Source organism: Hyla sarda, chromosome 6 (assembly GCF_029499605.1).
Source record: "Hyla sarda isolate aHylSar1 chromosome 6, aHylSar1.hap1, whole genome shotgun sequence".
Taxonomy (NCBI): domain Eukaryota; kingdom Metazoa; phylum Chordata; class Amphibia; order Anura; family Hylidae; genus Hyla; species Hyla sarda.
Window position 1 is genome coordinate 146,556,304 of NC_079194.1, and position 16,967 is coordinate 146,573,270.

A 16,967-nucleotide genomic window follows, 5' to 3' on the forward strand; every position below is an offset into this window, starting at 1 on the left:
ACGGTAAGCTTGAATCCTAGATGTTTTCAGCTGTATATCGCTGTGCCGTGTAAGAAGAAGTTACCACTGTGTCTCCATAGGACCCATCTCCAGTGATGAGACCCAGTGCCGTAGAATTACATTATGCTGGTTCTCACCACTGGAGATGGGTCCTATAGAGACACAGTGGTAACCTCTTCTTACACGGCACAGCAATATACAGCAAAGCATCCAGGAGAAATCTTACTATTTGGCTTTTTAGGTGCTGATTTTAAAATAAATCATATTTAGACAAATGAGTATCATGCACAGTGCTGCGTCATAGTCATATGTGAAAAATACTCTAGAGATACATTTTAACACTCTGAAATGCAAAGTTAACTTGTGGCTCTGCTGCACTTTAACTTCTGTGGGATTAAAAGACTCAGCATTACCCACTTGGCTTCTGTGAGAATTAAGTGCACTACAAAGTTAGTGCCAGCTGGCTGACTTTTATGGGTGCTATCTGGTATAGAGGTTCCCTGGCTGACTTTTATGGGTGCTCTCTGGTATAGAGGTTCCCTGGCTGACTTTTATGGGTGCTCTCAGGTATAGAGGTTCCCTGGCTGACTTTTATGGGTGCTCTCTGGTATAGAGGTTCCCTGGCTGACTTTTATGGGTGCTCTCTGGTATAGAGGTTCCTTGGCTGACTTTTATGGGTGCTCTCTGGTATAGAGGTTCCCTGGCTGACTTTTATGGGTGCTCTCAGGTATAGAGGTTCCCTGGCTGACTTTTATGGGTGCTCTCTGGTATAGAGGTTCCCTGGCTGACTTTTATGGGTGCTCTCTGGTATAGAGGTTCCCTGGCTGACTTTTATGGGTGCTCTCAGGTATAGAGGTTCCCTGGCTGACTTGTATGGGTGTTCTCTGGTATAGAGGTTCCCTGGCTGACTTTTATGGGTGCTCTCTGGTATAGAGGTTCCCTGGCTGACTTTTATGGGTGCTCTCTGGTATAGAGGTTCCCTGGCTGACTTTTATGGGTGCTCTCTGGTATAGAGGTTCCCTGGCTGACTTTTATGGGTGCTCTCTGGTATAGAGGTTCCCTGGCTGACTTTTATGGGTGCTCTCAGGTATAGAGGTTCCCTGGCTGACTTTTATGGGTGCTCTCTGTTATAGAGGTTCCCTGGCTGACTTTTATGGGTGCTCTCTGGTATAGAGGTTCCCTGGCTGACTTTTATGGGTGCTCTCAGGTATAGAGGTGCCCTGGCTGACTTTTATGGGTGTTCTCTGGTATAGAGGTTCCCTGGCTGACTTTTATGGGTGCTCTCTGGTATAGAGGTTCCCTGGCTGACTTTTATGGGTGCTCTCTGGTATAGAGGTTCCCTGGCTGACTTTTATGGGTGCTCTCTGGTATAGAGGTTCCCTGGCTGTATTGCAGTGTGGAAAAGTATTATTTAGTTTTTTACTTTTTGTAAACGCAGAGGTTTTGTAGTCATCATGGTGGTTTGGGGTGGAGTGAGAAGATGAGAAAAGAAAATAACTCATATGGGGGTATTAACACTAACAGTATCCTCCACATATTTGATCCACATAATTTGAAGCTGCAGATTTTATGCTGCAGATTTCAATGTAAACTAATTGAACACAGCTTCAAATCTGCATTTTCAAATTCTGTGCATCAAATATGCACAGGATACTGTACATGCGAATAGACCCTAATAGAGAAGATTATTCTGCCTCTGAATTTGTCTGATCAGAAATATATTCATTTATCCAGCACTGATTGTGGTGACTCTACAGGCCAACATGTGCTATCTGATATTGATATATTGTATATGTATCAAGTCTCAGTATGGTGGCAATATTGGTATTCCTATAGTTGTTTTTACCTGAATCACTGAATGATGGTGTTATTTACTCATGGCTTAGTGGTGTTATATAGTCTTGGTGTGATGTATATGGAGCACAGGGATCTTCCAGATGGAGTGTTTTGTTTTTCTAGAAGCATGCCCATTCTATGTTATATATGAAAAAAAATAAACCTTTACATACCCCCAATGCTCCTGTGGTGCCTCCGATATCCCAATCCGGTCCCTGGCTGCAATCCGCTTGCTAAGTATACTAGTATTAGTGGTGGTTATATTGGTCTCAGTATACAGGATTTAGACAGTGTGTGTGTGTGTATATATATATATATATATATATATATATATATATATATATATATAGATATATAAAATGGTATCCCAGTACGGGATGGTGTGACCCTGTACTTTCCTTCAGCCCTGTCAGGCGTAATGTATATATGTTTGTATTATAAAAGTGTACTGTTTCTTGTTTGTACCACATGGTTTTTACCCAGGAGGCACTAGTGACCAGCTGACCCCCCCCCCCCCCCCCCCAAGTGACCTATGGGCTTCTTGCACAGCCCCCTATATAACCAGGGGAGGGGCTGAAATCTCTCTTTTCGCACATTGCTACTTCTGCTGAGGTCAAGTGCAGTCAAGTTGTTCCAGTGTCTGTGTCCAGAGCATTGGAGGCCTCAAGCCTAAAGTCCTGCAGCCACAAGTCAGTCTTCAGTTAGTCAAGTAATTTTATAGTTAGTCAAGTCATCTTATTACCATCTCTGTGAAGTCAAGTCCATCTGTAGTCACCGTGGTCTGCACTAAAGTCAGTCTAACTACTGCAAGTCCCAGCAAGCCTGCGAGGTCCCCCTGTGTCACTGGTCACCTCCCTGGGATATTTGGCTGTACTGCAAAGACTAGATCACCTGTCTTGCCTCAGTAAAGCTGCCGTTATCCTTAATCTGGCGTTGGTGTCTTCATTGCCCCTGCCTAACCCAGGATAAGCGGTATTACCTTTGGGTGGTTAGAACCCTAAGGCTAAACCACGCCCTGGCATCACGGCAAGAAGGGGTTAATATCATCTGCCCCTTGAGGCATAACAACTTCCATGCATCTACCTTGCATTGCACCCCGACACCACACACACATATATATATCCACACAAAAAAGAGGAAATCGTCTGTTCCCCAATGACTGTAGGGCTGGTTTGCAATTATTTCTAGGGCTGGTTTTTATTCCCAATCCGTCCCTGAATACAGTAGTAAGAATATAGCCCGAAAGCTGTCCGGGCTGCACAGAACCCATAGACAGCGCACACACTTAGTTTGGATTTTCTAGGACCTTTGGTGACGTCATCAGGACTCTAAGCTATTAGGAGTCATCCCAGGTCTTCAAAGTTACATTGTAAGTCTGTGTATGCTGTCTATTGGTTTAACAAACATAGGAGAGGAGAGCATTTTTTTATTTATTATGATTTGGCGCTGTTTAATTAGAGCACAATCACGAGTATTGTGACATTTTAATGTATATCCAATAAAAGCTATATTTTATGGCAATTCTATTTCAACACATAACGTTTTGTTGATAATAATACATATTTATGCTGGAAATATCTGACCGGCTAGTTTTGATTGCTGTATGCATGTTGTTATAGATGAGGGTAGCGTAACTCACAGTGGAAACCTACTGCTAGTTATGAACGTGTAAACGTTCTCTTAACCCCTTAAGGACGCAGCTCTTTTTCGCAATTCTGACCACCATCACTTTAAGCATTAATAACTCTAAAACACTTTTACCGAATATTCTGATTCTGAGATAGTTTTTTCGTGACATATTCTACTTTATTTTGGTGGTAAATTTTTGTCGTTACTTGCATCCTTTTTTGGTGAAAAATCCCCAAATTTCATGAAAATTTTGCATTTTTCTAAATTTGCTCTCTACTTGTAAGGAAAATGGATATTCCAAATACATCTTATTTTTATTCACAAATACAATATGTCTACTTTATGTTGGCATCATAAAATGGACATATTTTTACTTTTTGAAAAAATTAAAGGGCTTCAAAGTAGAGCAGCAATTTTCAAAAATTTCATGAAAATTGCAAAATCTGCAGGGACAGATGTTACAGAACAACAACTCCCAGCATGCCTGAGCAGTCTAGGCATGCTGAGAGTTGTAGTTTGGCAACATCTGGAGGGCTACCGTTTGGGCACCACTGTAACAGTGGTCTCCAAACTGTGACCCTCCTGATGTTGCAAAACTACAACTCCAAGCATGCCCAGACAGCCTTTGGCTGTCTGGGCATGTTGGGAGTTGCAGTTTGGCCCCCACTAGGAAGGGCAGCAGTAAATATCGCTTACTGCCCCCTTCCTTCCCCCCCCCCCACCGTCGCTTCCCTACCTGTCTCCAGCGACGATCGGCGGTCCCCACGGCCTCTTGTCCTCAGGTACCGGCCTCCATCTTCTCCCCCCGTTCTGCCCGACATCCAGGGCAACCCACTGTCCTGCTCTGCCATTGGTCAGAATTCAGTTCTGACCAATGGCAGGGGATAGGAGGAGATCGCAGCACTGCGACCTCGCTCCTATCCCTCAGGATGATTGGGGCTGTCACTGACAGCTCCGATCATCCCTATTTTCCGGGTGATCGGGTCACCAGAGACCCGATCAGCCCGGAATAGCAGAAAATCGCATGTCTGAATTGGCATGCGATTTTCTGCGATCGCCGACATGGGGGGGGGGGGCCTCAGGACCCCCCTCGGCGATGTGCCTTTATATATATGTGGCCTTTATATATATGTCAGGAAGATAAGCATGTAGGCTGTAGGCGCTGGTCAGAGATGGTGACATCACCAAGGGAGCGGGGCTTGAGCTCAGATACATGATCCAGCCACACCTCCTGAGATGGCAGAGAATGATGTATCATCTCAGAAGAGAGGGAGGAACCAGGGACCTGCTGAGACAACACCACACTAAAAATGAAAGGACTACACAACTTCCTGTCAGGGGTGTTTTAAGCAAGAACTTTCTGAAGCAAGTAACATTTGTGATAACACTATATTAGTAAGTTATATTTCATTTAAATATACTTTTCTGATACTAGACTATCTCTTTAACCTGTTGGGGACAGAGGGCGTATGGATACAACCTCGCGTCCCGGGACTTAAAGGGGTAGTCCAGTGGTGAAAAACTTATCCCTATCCTAAGGATAGGGGATAAGTTTGAGATCGCGGGGGGTCCGACCGCTGGGGCCCCCTGCGATCTCTCTGTACGGGGCCCCGGCTCTCCGCCCAGATAGCGGGTGTCGACCCCCGCACGAAGCGGCGGCCGACACGCCCCCTCAATACATCTCTATGGCAGAGCCGGAGATTGCCGAAGGCAGCGCTTCGGCTCTGCCATAGAGTTGTATTGAGGGGGCGTGTTGGCCGCCGCCTCGTGCGGAGGTCAACACGCCCCCTTGCCGCGGGCTGTTTGGGCTCCGTACAGGAGATCGCAGGGGGCCCCAGCGGTCGGACCCCCCGCGATCAGCAACTTATCCCCTATCCTTAGGATAGGGGATAAGTTGCTCACCACTGAGTCACCACTGAACTACTCCTTTTCCGATCACCACCGCTTGCGGGGATCGGACAGGGATGACTGCTGATATCTATCAGCAGGCATCCCGTGGCAATGCCTAGGGGGGTCCAGAGACCCCCCCCCCCCCCATGTCGGCGATCGCAGCAAATCGCCGGTCAATTCAGACCGGCTGTTAGGATTCGGCAGGCTGGATGTGGATCCTCTGTGTCAGCGAGGGATTGGCATAGACCGTGTCGGTGGACCGGTTCTAGGTTGCTACTGGTATTCACCAGAGCCCACCGCAAAGCGGGATGGTCTTGCTGCGGCGGTAGCAACCAGGTCGTATCCACCGGCAACGGCTCAACCTCGCTGACTGCTGAGAAGGCGTGGGACAGAAAGACTAGACAGAGGCAAGGTCAGACGTAGCAGAAGGTCGGGGCAGGCGGCAAGGTTCGTAGTCAATGGAGATAGCAAGAGGTCAGGAACACTGGTAAGGCAAACACTGTAAACGCTTTCTCTATGCACAAGGGCAACAAGATCCGGCAAGGAAGGGAAGGGGAAGTGAGGTTATATAGGGAAGTGCACAGGTGAAAGCTAATTAGACTGATTGGGCCAGGCACCAATCATTGGTGCACTGGCCCTTTAAATCTTAGAGAGCTGGCGTGACAGCCGGGGAGTGGGACAGGTGAGTGACTTGGGATGCGATTCGCAAGCGGGCGCGTCCCGCTATGCGAATCGCATCCCCGCCGGCAGTGACCCGGAGGAGCAGGGACCCGGAGCGCTCGGCGTAACACCAGCAATTTTCTGTGATCCGGGCCAATCGGGTCACTGGTGACCCGATCGCCCGGAAAATAAGAATGATCGGAGCTGTCAGAGACAGCTCGACCATCCTAAAGGATAGGAGTGAGGTGGCAGTGTTGCCACCCCCTCCTATCCCCTTCCATTGGTCGATCAGGCTGACGACCAATGGCAGTTGGGGGCGGGGGGGGGCAGATCGAAGTCGGGGCAGAGCGGGGGGAACACGGCCGGCGAGGTGGGGAGCATGGCTTACCGGACCGACGGAGGTGGCGGAGGCGGCATTCTGGAGCAGCGGCAGTAGCAGGAGGAGCAGCGGCCGGAAAGTGCGGCGTAGAGAAGGCTGCAGTGAAGATCGCGGTAAGTGATCTTCTCTGTGGCCTTCTAAAAGCTGCAAAACTACAACTCCCAGCATGCCCAGACAGCCAAAGGCTGTGTAGTGGTCTCTAAACTGTGGTCCTCCAGATGTTGCAAAACTACAACTTTCAGCATGCACTGACTGTCTGGGCATGCTGGGAGTTGTAGTTTTGCAACATCTGAAGTGGCATAGTTTGGAGACCACTATATGGTGGTCTCCAAACTGTAGCCCTCCAGATTTTGCACAACTACAATTCCCAGCAGACCCAGACAGTCAGAGATGCTTGGCGTGTAGTTCTGCAATATCTGGCCCTTCAGATGTTGCAGAACTACAACTTCCAGCATGCCTGGACAGTCTGGGCATGCTTGGAGTTGTAGTTTTGCAACATCTGGAGGGCTACAGTTTGGAGACCACTACTTAGCGGTCTCCAAACAGTTCTTCCCCAGTTGTTGCATAACAACAAATCCTAGCATGCCCAGACTGTCCAGGCATGCTGGGAGTTGTAGTTCTGCAACATCTGAAGGGCCAGATATTGCAGAACTACACGCCCAGCATCCTTGACTGTCTGGGCATGCTGGGAATTGTAGTTTTGCAACAGCTGTAGGCACACTGGTTGGGAAACACTGAGCTAGAGTCTGTTTCCTAACTCAGTGATTCCAACCCGTGTGCCTCAAGCTGTTGCAAAACTACAACTCCCAGAATGCACTGACAGACCGTACATGCTGGGAGTTGTAGTTTTGCAACAGCTGGAGGCACACTGGTTGGAATCACTGAGCTAGAGTCTGTTTTCTAACTCAGTGGTTCCCCACCAGTGTGCCTACAGCTGCTGTAAAACTACAACTCTCAGCATGTAAGGTCTGTCAGTGCATTCTGGGAGTTATCCTTTTGCCACAGCTGAAGGTTTGGGGTGCCCCCCCCCCATGTGAATGTACATGGGTTTACAGTGGGTTTCCTTCTACAAGCTTGAGCCGCAGCGGAAAACTTACTCTGAACCCCCGCCTGTGTGAATGTACCCTAAAAACACTAACAAATAATAAAAAGTAAAACACTACATATACAACCCCTTACAGGTTCCTCCCCCCAATAAAAATGAATAACGTCTCATACGGCAGTGTTTCCTAAACGGAGCCTCCAGCTGTTGCAAAACCACAACACCCAGTATTGCCAGACAGCCATAGACTGTCCTGGCAGGCTGGGAGTCTTGCAACAGCTGGAGGCACCCTGTTTGGGAAACACTGCTGTAGGGTTTTGGTGGAGACAAGCCCCATCCTTGTATCCGTTTCTGCCCCTATTGAAAATTCCTTATTTAGGCCTCAAATGCGCATAGCGCTCTCTCACTTCAGAGCAATGTCATATTTCAAGGCAACAGTTTACAGCCACATATGGGGTATTTCCGTACTTGGGAGAAATTGCGTTACAAATTTTGTTGGGATTTTTCTCCTTTTACCCCTTATGAAAAGGTACAGTTGGGGGCTACACCAGCATTTTAGTGTAAAAAAATTTACATTTTTACACTAACATGCTGGTGTTGCCCCATACTTTGTAACGCAATTTCTCCTAAGTATGGAAATACCCCATTTGTGTACGTAAAATGCTCTGCGGATGCACAACAAGGCTCAGGAGTGAGAGAGCGCCATGTACATTTGAGGCCTAAATTGGTGATTTGCACAGGGGTGGCTGATCGTTACAGTGGTTATGACATGAACGCAAAAAAACACCCACATGTGACCCCATTTTGGAAACTACACCTCTCACACAATGTAACAAAGGTTATAGTGAGCCTTAACAACCCACAGGTCTTTGACAAATTTTCGTTAAATTTGGACATGAAAATTAAAAAAATGTTTTTTTTCCCCCTGAAATGCTGGTGTTACCCCAAATTTTTCATTTTCACAAGGGGTAATAGGAAAAATGCCCCCCAAAATTTGTAACCCCATTTCTTCTGAGTATATAAATACCCCATATGTGGATGTAAAGTGCTCTGCGGGCGAACTACAATGCTCAGAAGAGAAGGGGCGCCATTGGGCTTTTTGAGAGAGAATTAGGCTGGAATTGAAGGCTATGTGTGTTTACAAAGCCCCCCATGGTGCCAGAACAGTGGACCCCCTCCACATGTGACCCCATTTTGGAAACTACACCCCTCACGGATTGTAACAAGGGGTGCAGTGAGCATTTACGCCCCACAGGTGTCTGACAGATTTTTTGAACAGTCGTCCGTAACAGCCCACTGTTCCAAAGATCTGTCAAATGCCAGTGGGGTGTAAATGCTCATTGCACCCCTTATTAAATTCTGTGAGGGGTGTAGTTTCCAAAATAGTATGCCATGTGTTTTTTTTTTTTACTGTTCTTGCATCATGGGGGCTTCCTAAATGCGACATGCCCCCAAAAAAAACATTTCAGCAAAATTCGCTCTCCAAAAGCCCAATGTCGCTCCTTCCCTTCTGAGCCCTCTAGTGCACCCGCAGATCACTTTACATCCACATATGAGGTATTTCCTTACTCGAGAGAAATGGGGTTCCAAATTTTGTGGAGCTTTTTCTCCTATTACTCCTTGCGAAAATGAAGAGTTTGGGGTAACACCAGCATTTTAGTGTTAAAAATCTAATTTTTCATTTTCACGTCCCACTTTAATGACAGTTCGTCAATCACCTGTGGGGTGTTAAGGCTCACTGTACCCCTTGTTACGTTCCTTGAGGGGTGTAGTTTCCAAAATAGTACGCCATGTGTTTTTTTTTTTGCTGTTCTGGCAACATAGGGGCTTCCTAAATGCGACATGCCCCCCAAAAACCATTTCAGCTAAATTTGCTTTCCAAAGGCCAAATGTGACTCCTTCTCTTCTGAGCATTGTAGTTCACCCGCAGAGCATTTTATGTCCTAACATGGGGTATTTCCATACTCAGAAGAGATGGGGTTACAAATTTTGGGGGGGCATTTTCTCCCATTACCCTTTGCAAAAATGGTAAATTTGGGGGAAAAAACTGCACTTTAGTGAAAAAAATTTTTTTTTCATTTACACATCTGAATTTAACGAAAAATTAATCAAACACCTGTGGGGTGTTAAGGCTCACTGGACTCCTTGTTATGTTCCTTGGATGGTGTATTTTCCAAAATAGTATTCCATGTGTTTTTTATTTTGCTTTTCTGGCAAAATAGGGGCTTCCTAAATGCGACATGCCCCCCAAAAACTTTATAGCAAAATTCACTCTCCAAAATTCCATTGTCGCTCCTTCCCTTCTGAGCCCTCCACTGCGCCCGCCGACCACTTCACATACACATATGAGGTATTTCCTCACTCAAGAGAAATTGGGTTACACATTTTATGGGGCTTTTTCTCCTATTACCCCTTGTAAAAATTCAAAAACTGGTTCTACAAGAAAATTCTCATTTTGAAAATTTCGTGAAAACTTTGAAAATTGCTGCTGAACTTTGAAGCCCTCTAACGTCTTCTAAAAGTAAAGGCATGTCAACTTTATGATGCAACATAAAGAAGACATATTGTATTTGTGAATCAATTTATAATTTATTTGGAATGTCTATTCTCCTTACAAACAGAGAGCTTCACAGTCAGAAAAATGCTAAATGTTAAATTTTTTCATCAAATTTAGGAAGTATGGACGAAAATTTACCACTAGCATAAAGTAGAATATGTCACGAAAAAAACTTTCTCCGAATCAGAATGAAAAATAAAAGCATCCCAGAGTTATTAAAGAGAGCCCACGTATTGGACAGCATGGGAGAGGAGGGGGCACATGACAGGGGGGGTATGAGAAGCAGTAAAGGGGTCTGGGAGAGGTCAGGTCAAGAGCGGGAAAAGAAGGGGAGGAGTGAGAGGGGTTAAATAGGAGGGAACAGGAGGTCATTCTGCCAGGGAAAGCGGAGTTGTCCCACCCGCCCTTTGTGTTGGCATGAATGGTAGGCGGTGTGGGGGTTGGTGAGTGCTTGTTGCAGCGGTGGGAATGTTAAAGGGGGGACTTGGAGGCATTGCTGGAAAAATGGTGCAGTGGCCCGGTTATACCGGCCCTGGTGGAGCTGGGATGGAACCCAGTTGGTTGTGGCAGGATACTCTCCGAAGGTGGGGCCCTTTGGGTCAGGGGGTGAGGCGACCTAGGGCTCAGTAGGAGAGTAATAAAATTGGGTTGCCTTCAGGTCCCCCTTCCTTATTGTATTTGAAATATATCAGGGGTTAAAATATTGGTTGCACTTTATATTTGTTATTGGGGGTTATTGGTGTTACTCCCCGTTTGATGTATATGTTATATTTATGAATATTTATATTTTGTTAAGGTTTAATAAAATGGGGTCCGCTGTGGCCGTTTTTCTACCACAAAGCAAGTGTCTGTGTCTTGTGTTCAGGTAAAGGGGTGGTAGTAGGCCAGCGGATCTATACGATCCCCTAGTCATGCTTAAAATTACAGTGGTCAGATGTGCAAAAAACACTCTGGTCCTTAATCTGAAAATGGGCTTGTTCCTTAAGGGGTTAAAGAAGTAGTCCAGTCTAAAAAAAAAAAAATCATCCCCCTTTCCACTTGCATACAGTTGAGTGTAATTTTAAGGCTTTTTTTTTTTTTAAGTTGCAATTAATAAATGTGGCAAGTATCCAATAGCCAAAAAAAACTTGCACATTTTTCTCAACAGAATTCAACAGTGATGAGCTGACTGCAAATATGCTGGGAAGTGGTGACGACACATAAATGGAGTAGCCATGCAAAATTCACATTAAAAGTACAATTTACTCAACAACAAAAATGACACAGATGGAGTGATTAATTTCCCCTAAGGTCCAAGAAGATTTCATTACACAATTATTATGCTTTATTTACATATCATTGGTTTGGTCCAGCATCTGATATTCTGTGCTTAAAAGAACATTACACTTTCCTAGGCACTTACCCAAAGGCATCATCATGGAGAGGTGTTACTTTGTAATGTACACCCTTCCTGAATCTGTACTGATGTTGATGGGATTTTAAATCAGAAAGTCACTGTCATGTTTTCCACTGTTGCCCTCAGATTTTTGCCCCAGTGATGCAATTGTTGCCCCATGTTGCTACAGTTGACACTTTGTTTTAGCTTAATTGTAGGTTACGTATTTTTTCCTGATGGTAAGAAGGCTGGAATTGAATGGTCTGGTGCTCACCTCTGTAACCTGGCTGAGGACCATGTAATTGCTGAGCATTATGAGATCCACTTTACTGCCGGTGAGTCATCTGAAACAGTACCCATGCCCACCAGGTGGGAAATATGGAATACGATGGGCACCACCAGTTGGGTAGTCTTTGTAGTCACTTGCATTGTGGCTGATATTGTGGGGGACACTGTGGCTGTCATTGTCACTATGTGGGCACTAGGTGGGCACTATGTCTGATACTGCAAGGTTGTGAATAAAAGCATAAGTGTAATAGACACGTGTGGTTGTGGAGGGTGGGATTGTTAATCATACAGTACGTTATTGTTTTATTCAACAAATTCTCCTTCTTTAGGTGGTCAGATTTTTGAGGTTTCAGCAACTATTGACTCCAAGAACAGTCCCCTGATTTACAATCCATCCTTACATTCTAACAAGCCAACTGCTGGAATTACCCATGAATGCATCGCCACCTTCAGGACGGCCATGGGTGGCAGGGGATGGGGCTTGGTTGAATTCTTCTATGGGGTAAGAGCATTTAAAGGGGTGGTCCCTTGTCATGAAGTTATCCCCTGTTCACAGGATAGGTGATAATAAGCAGATCGGAGGGTGTCCGGCCACTAAGGCCCCTGCCAGTACTAAAAACAAGGACATAATTTTCCCTGGAATGGTGTGGACTGAGTCTTCTCTGTGAGGCTGCGGAACATTTCTAAATCCAGTGTGTGCTGGCCCCACAGACAATGAATGGACCAATGGCCACACAGGTGTTGTTTGCACCATTCATTCTCTGCTTTCATTTCCCTTCTTCTCTTTTCTCTTCTTGACTCCTCTTTCCCCTCCTGCGGCCCAGTCTTATCATGTCACAGTACATGTCGGCATTCATGATTTCCTCAATGAACTATAGCTCCCTAGATCATGACACTCCCACCACCATGCTTGACTATAGACAAAACAAACTTGTCTTTGTACTCCTCACCTGGTTGCCGCCACACACACTTGGCACCATCTGAACCAAATAAGTTTATCTTGGTCTCATCAGACCACGGGACATTGGGGGGAATCATTGTAGGTGTAGGTGAAGCATTTTTATACAACTTTATATTGTGTGCTGGTAATGTGTAGGTGCACCGAATTTATTAAATGGTCGCAGGGAATTTGTTAAATTTTGTACATGTACACATTTCCTGAATTTCTCTGGTTCATTCGTTGTGCAAAATGTTGCTCCTTTTGCATCCTGCTGTGCAAAAATGTACAACTTTTCTACACATACACCAAAAAGCTAAGCTAAGTCTGGGCTAGTGTATTTTTGTGACTTTTTGAAGGTGCAAAAATTTTCGTAATAGGGGATAAGATGTATAATCACGGTTGTCCCGCCGCTGGGGACCCCCGCAATCTCTCCTGCAGGACCCACTTGCCATGAGCTGCACACAGTGAAGATCGGTATATGTCTGATGACTCACGATACAGGGGCCATAGTATCGTGACATCATGGCTCTGCCCCCTTGTGACCTCATGCCTCTCAATGCAAGCTTATGGGAGGGGGCATGGCGGCCACCATACCCCTCCCATAGACTTGCATTGAGGGGGCGGGGCATGATGTCACAATACTCCGGCCCCTGTATCGTGAGTCATCAGACATGGACCGATCTTTGCTGTGTGCAGCTCATGACAAGTGGGTGCTGCAGGAGAGATTCCAGGGTTTCCGCAAATTACCATGGTTTGCTTTTCTTACAAGTAAAACTGCATGTGAACCCAATCATACACTGCCAGAATTTTGACTGAAAGTATCTTTATTCACAATCAGTCTTCAAAAATACTGCAACACAAAGCAGGCTGATAAAGAGTTCAATAAATAATGCATGTTTTTTTATTTTTTTTTATTCAGATACTCTTTATTAAATTTTTTTTTCATGTTTTACAATCTCATTTCAAAATGTATACATCAACCATAAAAACAATATATTCCATGCATATAATGCATGCTTACTTAGTAGCAAAGGAGCATAACACACAGTACAAGCCTAATGATCCTATGCTATATATTATAAATGCTACAGAACATTTTGATAAAGCTCACGTCAAATAAGTATAATGGGCCTTCAATAAGGTGAAGGAGTGTGGGGAAGGAAATAAAGGGAGGGGAACCACAAGACATTGCTTCTACATCCCTGACAACTCTTTTTTATTTGCTCCACAGGCATAAGAAGTAATCTTCCTCTGGTCATTTACTGTGCAACTCATGGCTGATTTTTTCCCCTGAAGATAAGAAAAATATTATCATATCAGCAGGAGACTCAGGGGTTGGGGTTTAAGACTCAATACAGTTGTGTTGCGGTTTGACGTTGTTGCGATGCATTTGGCCACATGAAGTAGCTTCTTCTGAAATAACCCTGCATTTTTTATTCCTGCCAATTTTTGCTATTTAGCAATTAGTGTGTGTTTGCTAAAACTAGCAAGTGTTATAAAACACAGGAAAATAGCAGCAATATAAAACCATTTTCTGCATGTGACCAACTGCACTGTAACCACTATTCAACCAGATCAAGTGTTTTCACCCTTAGGGTAATTTTTTGGATGGTGAAACAAATCAAGAGTCAAGTTGGCTCATGGGATCTTTTGTGCGACCAGTAAAATTTTCAGTACAGTGGTCCCTCAACATACGATGGTAATCCGTTCCAAACGGACCATCATTTGTTGAAACCATCGTATGTTGAGGGATCCGTGCAATGTAAAGTATAGACCACTGGTAGAGGAAGTTGTACTCACCTGTCCCCGCCACTCCGGACCGTCACCGATCGTCACCGCTGCCCTGGATGTCACCTTCCATCGCTGTCGCCACGTCCCTGGGGTGTCCCTGATGCTCCGGCAAGGCCTCTACTTCCCCGGCATCCTCGCTCTCCATCGCCGCTCTCCGTCGCCGCCATCACCTCGCTAAGCACGCCGCTCCTATTGGATGACGGGATGGCGTGCGCAGCGACGTGATGACAACGACGGAGAGCGCCGATGATGCAGGGGATCCCTAAGAGGACGTGCCGGAGCCCCGAGGACAGGTAATTGATTGTCAGCGGACCGCACGAGGCACCATAAACGGCTATCCGGCAGCAGCTGAAGCAGTCTGCGCAGCCGGATAGCCGTTTATGCGATGGCCCCGACATACAAAAGCATCGTATGTTGATGCTGCCTTCAACATGTTGAAATTATCGTATGTCGGGGCCATCGTAGGTCGGGGGGGGGGGGGGTCACTGTATAGGCCGCCCAGCACCCTGAGTAAACAGGAGATGTATGGCCAATAATTATTAATTTGAAGGACCTCACAAATGATTTAGAGATTGTTTGTGTGGCGCCTCTATGAAAATGAGGTCTGATCACTGAAGTTGAAGTTAATTTCCCGCAGCCAGTCATCCTGTATAAAAGGGCCCTCAGCCATATCATATAGTGGAGAGCCTACCAATTGTACACACAACATAACTCATGACACAAGGAAAAAAGAACAGTATTACCAAATCTGCAAGTTAAAGGGATGGTACACATTAAAACTAAATTATTATGCAATTAAAATGTTTTGTAACTTAATAACTTTGTGTATTTAGCCCTCACAATTTTCAAGATCACTGCTTACTGTCAGTAAATGAGACAGACCTGCATAAAAGGGGTACTTTGCTGCTCAGCATTTAGAAACTGTTCCAAACGCTGGATCAGACGCCGGGAGCATGTGACATCATAGCCCCGCCCCCTCATGATGTCACGCCCCACCCCCTCAATGCAAGTTTATAGAAGTGCTTCTTACAGAATGAGAGTTTATACAGTTGTATCCATTCTAGACAATCCCCTGTGAGCTAAAAAGCCTGGATTCCATATTGGTACATGTAACCTGCCTTGATGCAGTGTAACAAATTGAACAGGAGAGATACTGTATTTATACTACTGATGTGTTTAGCTCACAGAGGATTAGCTAGACTGAATACAATAGTAACAATAGGTCAGGATTATGCCACAATTGTAGGAAAAAAGGACATTATAGATTTCCACATTTAATACATTGGCATTAGGTCAGGATTAGTTTACAATGGACGCACCAAGAATATTTGACTGACAGCAAACAAAGGCCTTAAAAGGAAAACTGTCAGCTTGCTCCCCCCCGCACTAACCAGCGGTACTGGCTGGTATTGCAGGGGACACTGATCAGTTTGATGCTTACCGTGCCCGAATCCCCCCTGCCGTTCGGCTGATATCTTCTATTTTCTGTATATGCTAATTAGGTGCTAACTGGCACAGGCCGGGCTAACTGGCACTCTGACATCTGCGTTTTTGTCCGCAGCGCTGCCCAGCTCATCAATATTCCTCCCCTCCCTCCGCCTCTCCCTCTTCATTACAGAGTGGGTAGAAAAGAGAGAGGCGGAGGGGAGGAATATTGATGAGCTGGGCAGCGCTGCGGCCGAAACGCTGACGTCAGAGTGCCAGTTAGCCCGGCCTGTGCCAGTTAGCATCTGATTAGCATATCCAGAAAATAGAAGTTTACGGCCGAACGGCAGGGCGGATCTGGGCACGGTAAGCAACAAACTGATCAGCGTCCCCCGCACTACCAGCCAGTACCGATGGTTAGTGTGGGGGGTGCAAGCTGACAGTTTTCCTTTAAGATAATTACAAGCTGAAGCATAAAGTGAGATATTTATTAAGAATGGAATTTCACATACTTGTTTTAAGTAAAAGAAGTCTAGTGTAGAATGTGCCCGATGTAACAAGAGGCACAATTCTTTTAATAGATCTGCTAAATCTCTCACATGTTTGTGTGCCAGACTTAGAAATCTATCTGTAGTAGATTTCTGTCAAAGCTTATGCCTATTTCTGGGGTAAGATATGTTAAATCACCAGTCTATGGGAGGCCTCATCTCTACTACTAAGCTCTGCCCACTTTTCTGTAAAATGGCAAAGCGGTAAAAGGGGAAAAAAAAGTTGCACATTTCTGTGCAAAAATTTGTAACTTGTAAGTCAGAAAACTGAATTCTCCTTGCAGACCATAAAGATTATTATTATTATTATTTTTTTTTTTTTTTGCAGAAACATCAATTATCAGTATTTTCTCTTTTGGTATATAACATTTCAACCAATATCACTTGGAAAAATTTTTTGTTATTAAAGGATCAGCTTTTTTCATTTATAATCTCACAGTTGTTTATATACAATTACTATGGCATTTGTGTAAATAAAACATAATTTGAATTAAATCTGTGTTAATAAATGGATGTAGTAATGTGTGGTGCCATCTAGGGGGCCTTTGAGGGAGAGCATCCTGAACAGCATAAAATGTTATCGACAATTCCTGAATAAGTGGTTTAA

The 16,967-nt window shown here is 45.1% G+C and overlaps 1 protein-coding gene across 3 annotated transcripts in view; it reads left to right on the plus strand.

Moving 5' to 3' along the window:
* LOC130276309 (uncharacterized) overlaps nucleotides 1-15,596 on the plus strand; it is a 73,320-nt gene extending 57,724 nt beyond the window's left edge. For all 3 annotated transcript variants that reach the window (XM_056525492.1, XM_056525493.1, XM_056525494.1), the window contains 3 exons: nucleotides 11,576-11,703; nucleotides 11,986-12,158; nucleotides 13,828-15,596. In XM_056525492.1, coding sequence (XP_056381467.1) covers nucleotides 11,576-11,703; nucleotides 11,986-12,158; nucleotides 13,828-13,833 — 307 coding nt within the window. In that variant the 3' untranslated portion in view covers nucleotides 13,834-15,596. The remainder of the gene's footprint in view (nucleotides 1-11,575; nucleotides 11,704-11,985; nucleotides 12,159-13,827) is intronic.
* The last annotated feature ends 1,371 nt before the right edge of the window (nucleotides 15,597-16,967 follow it).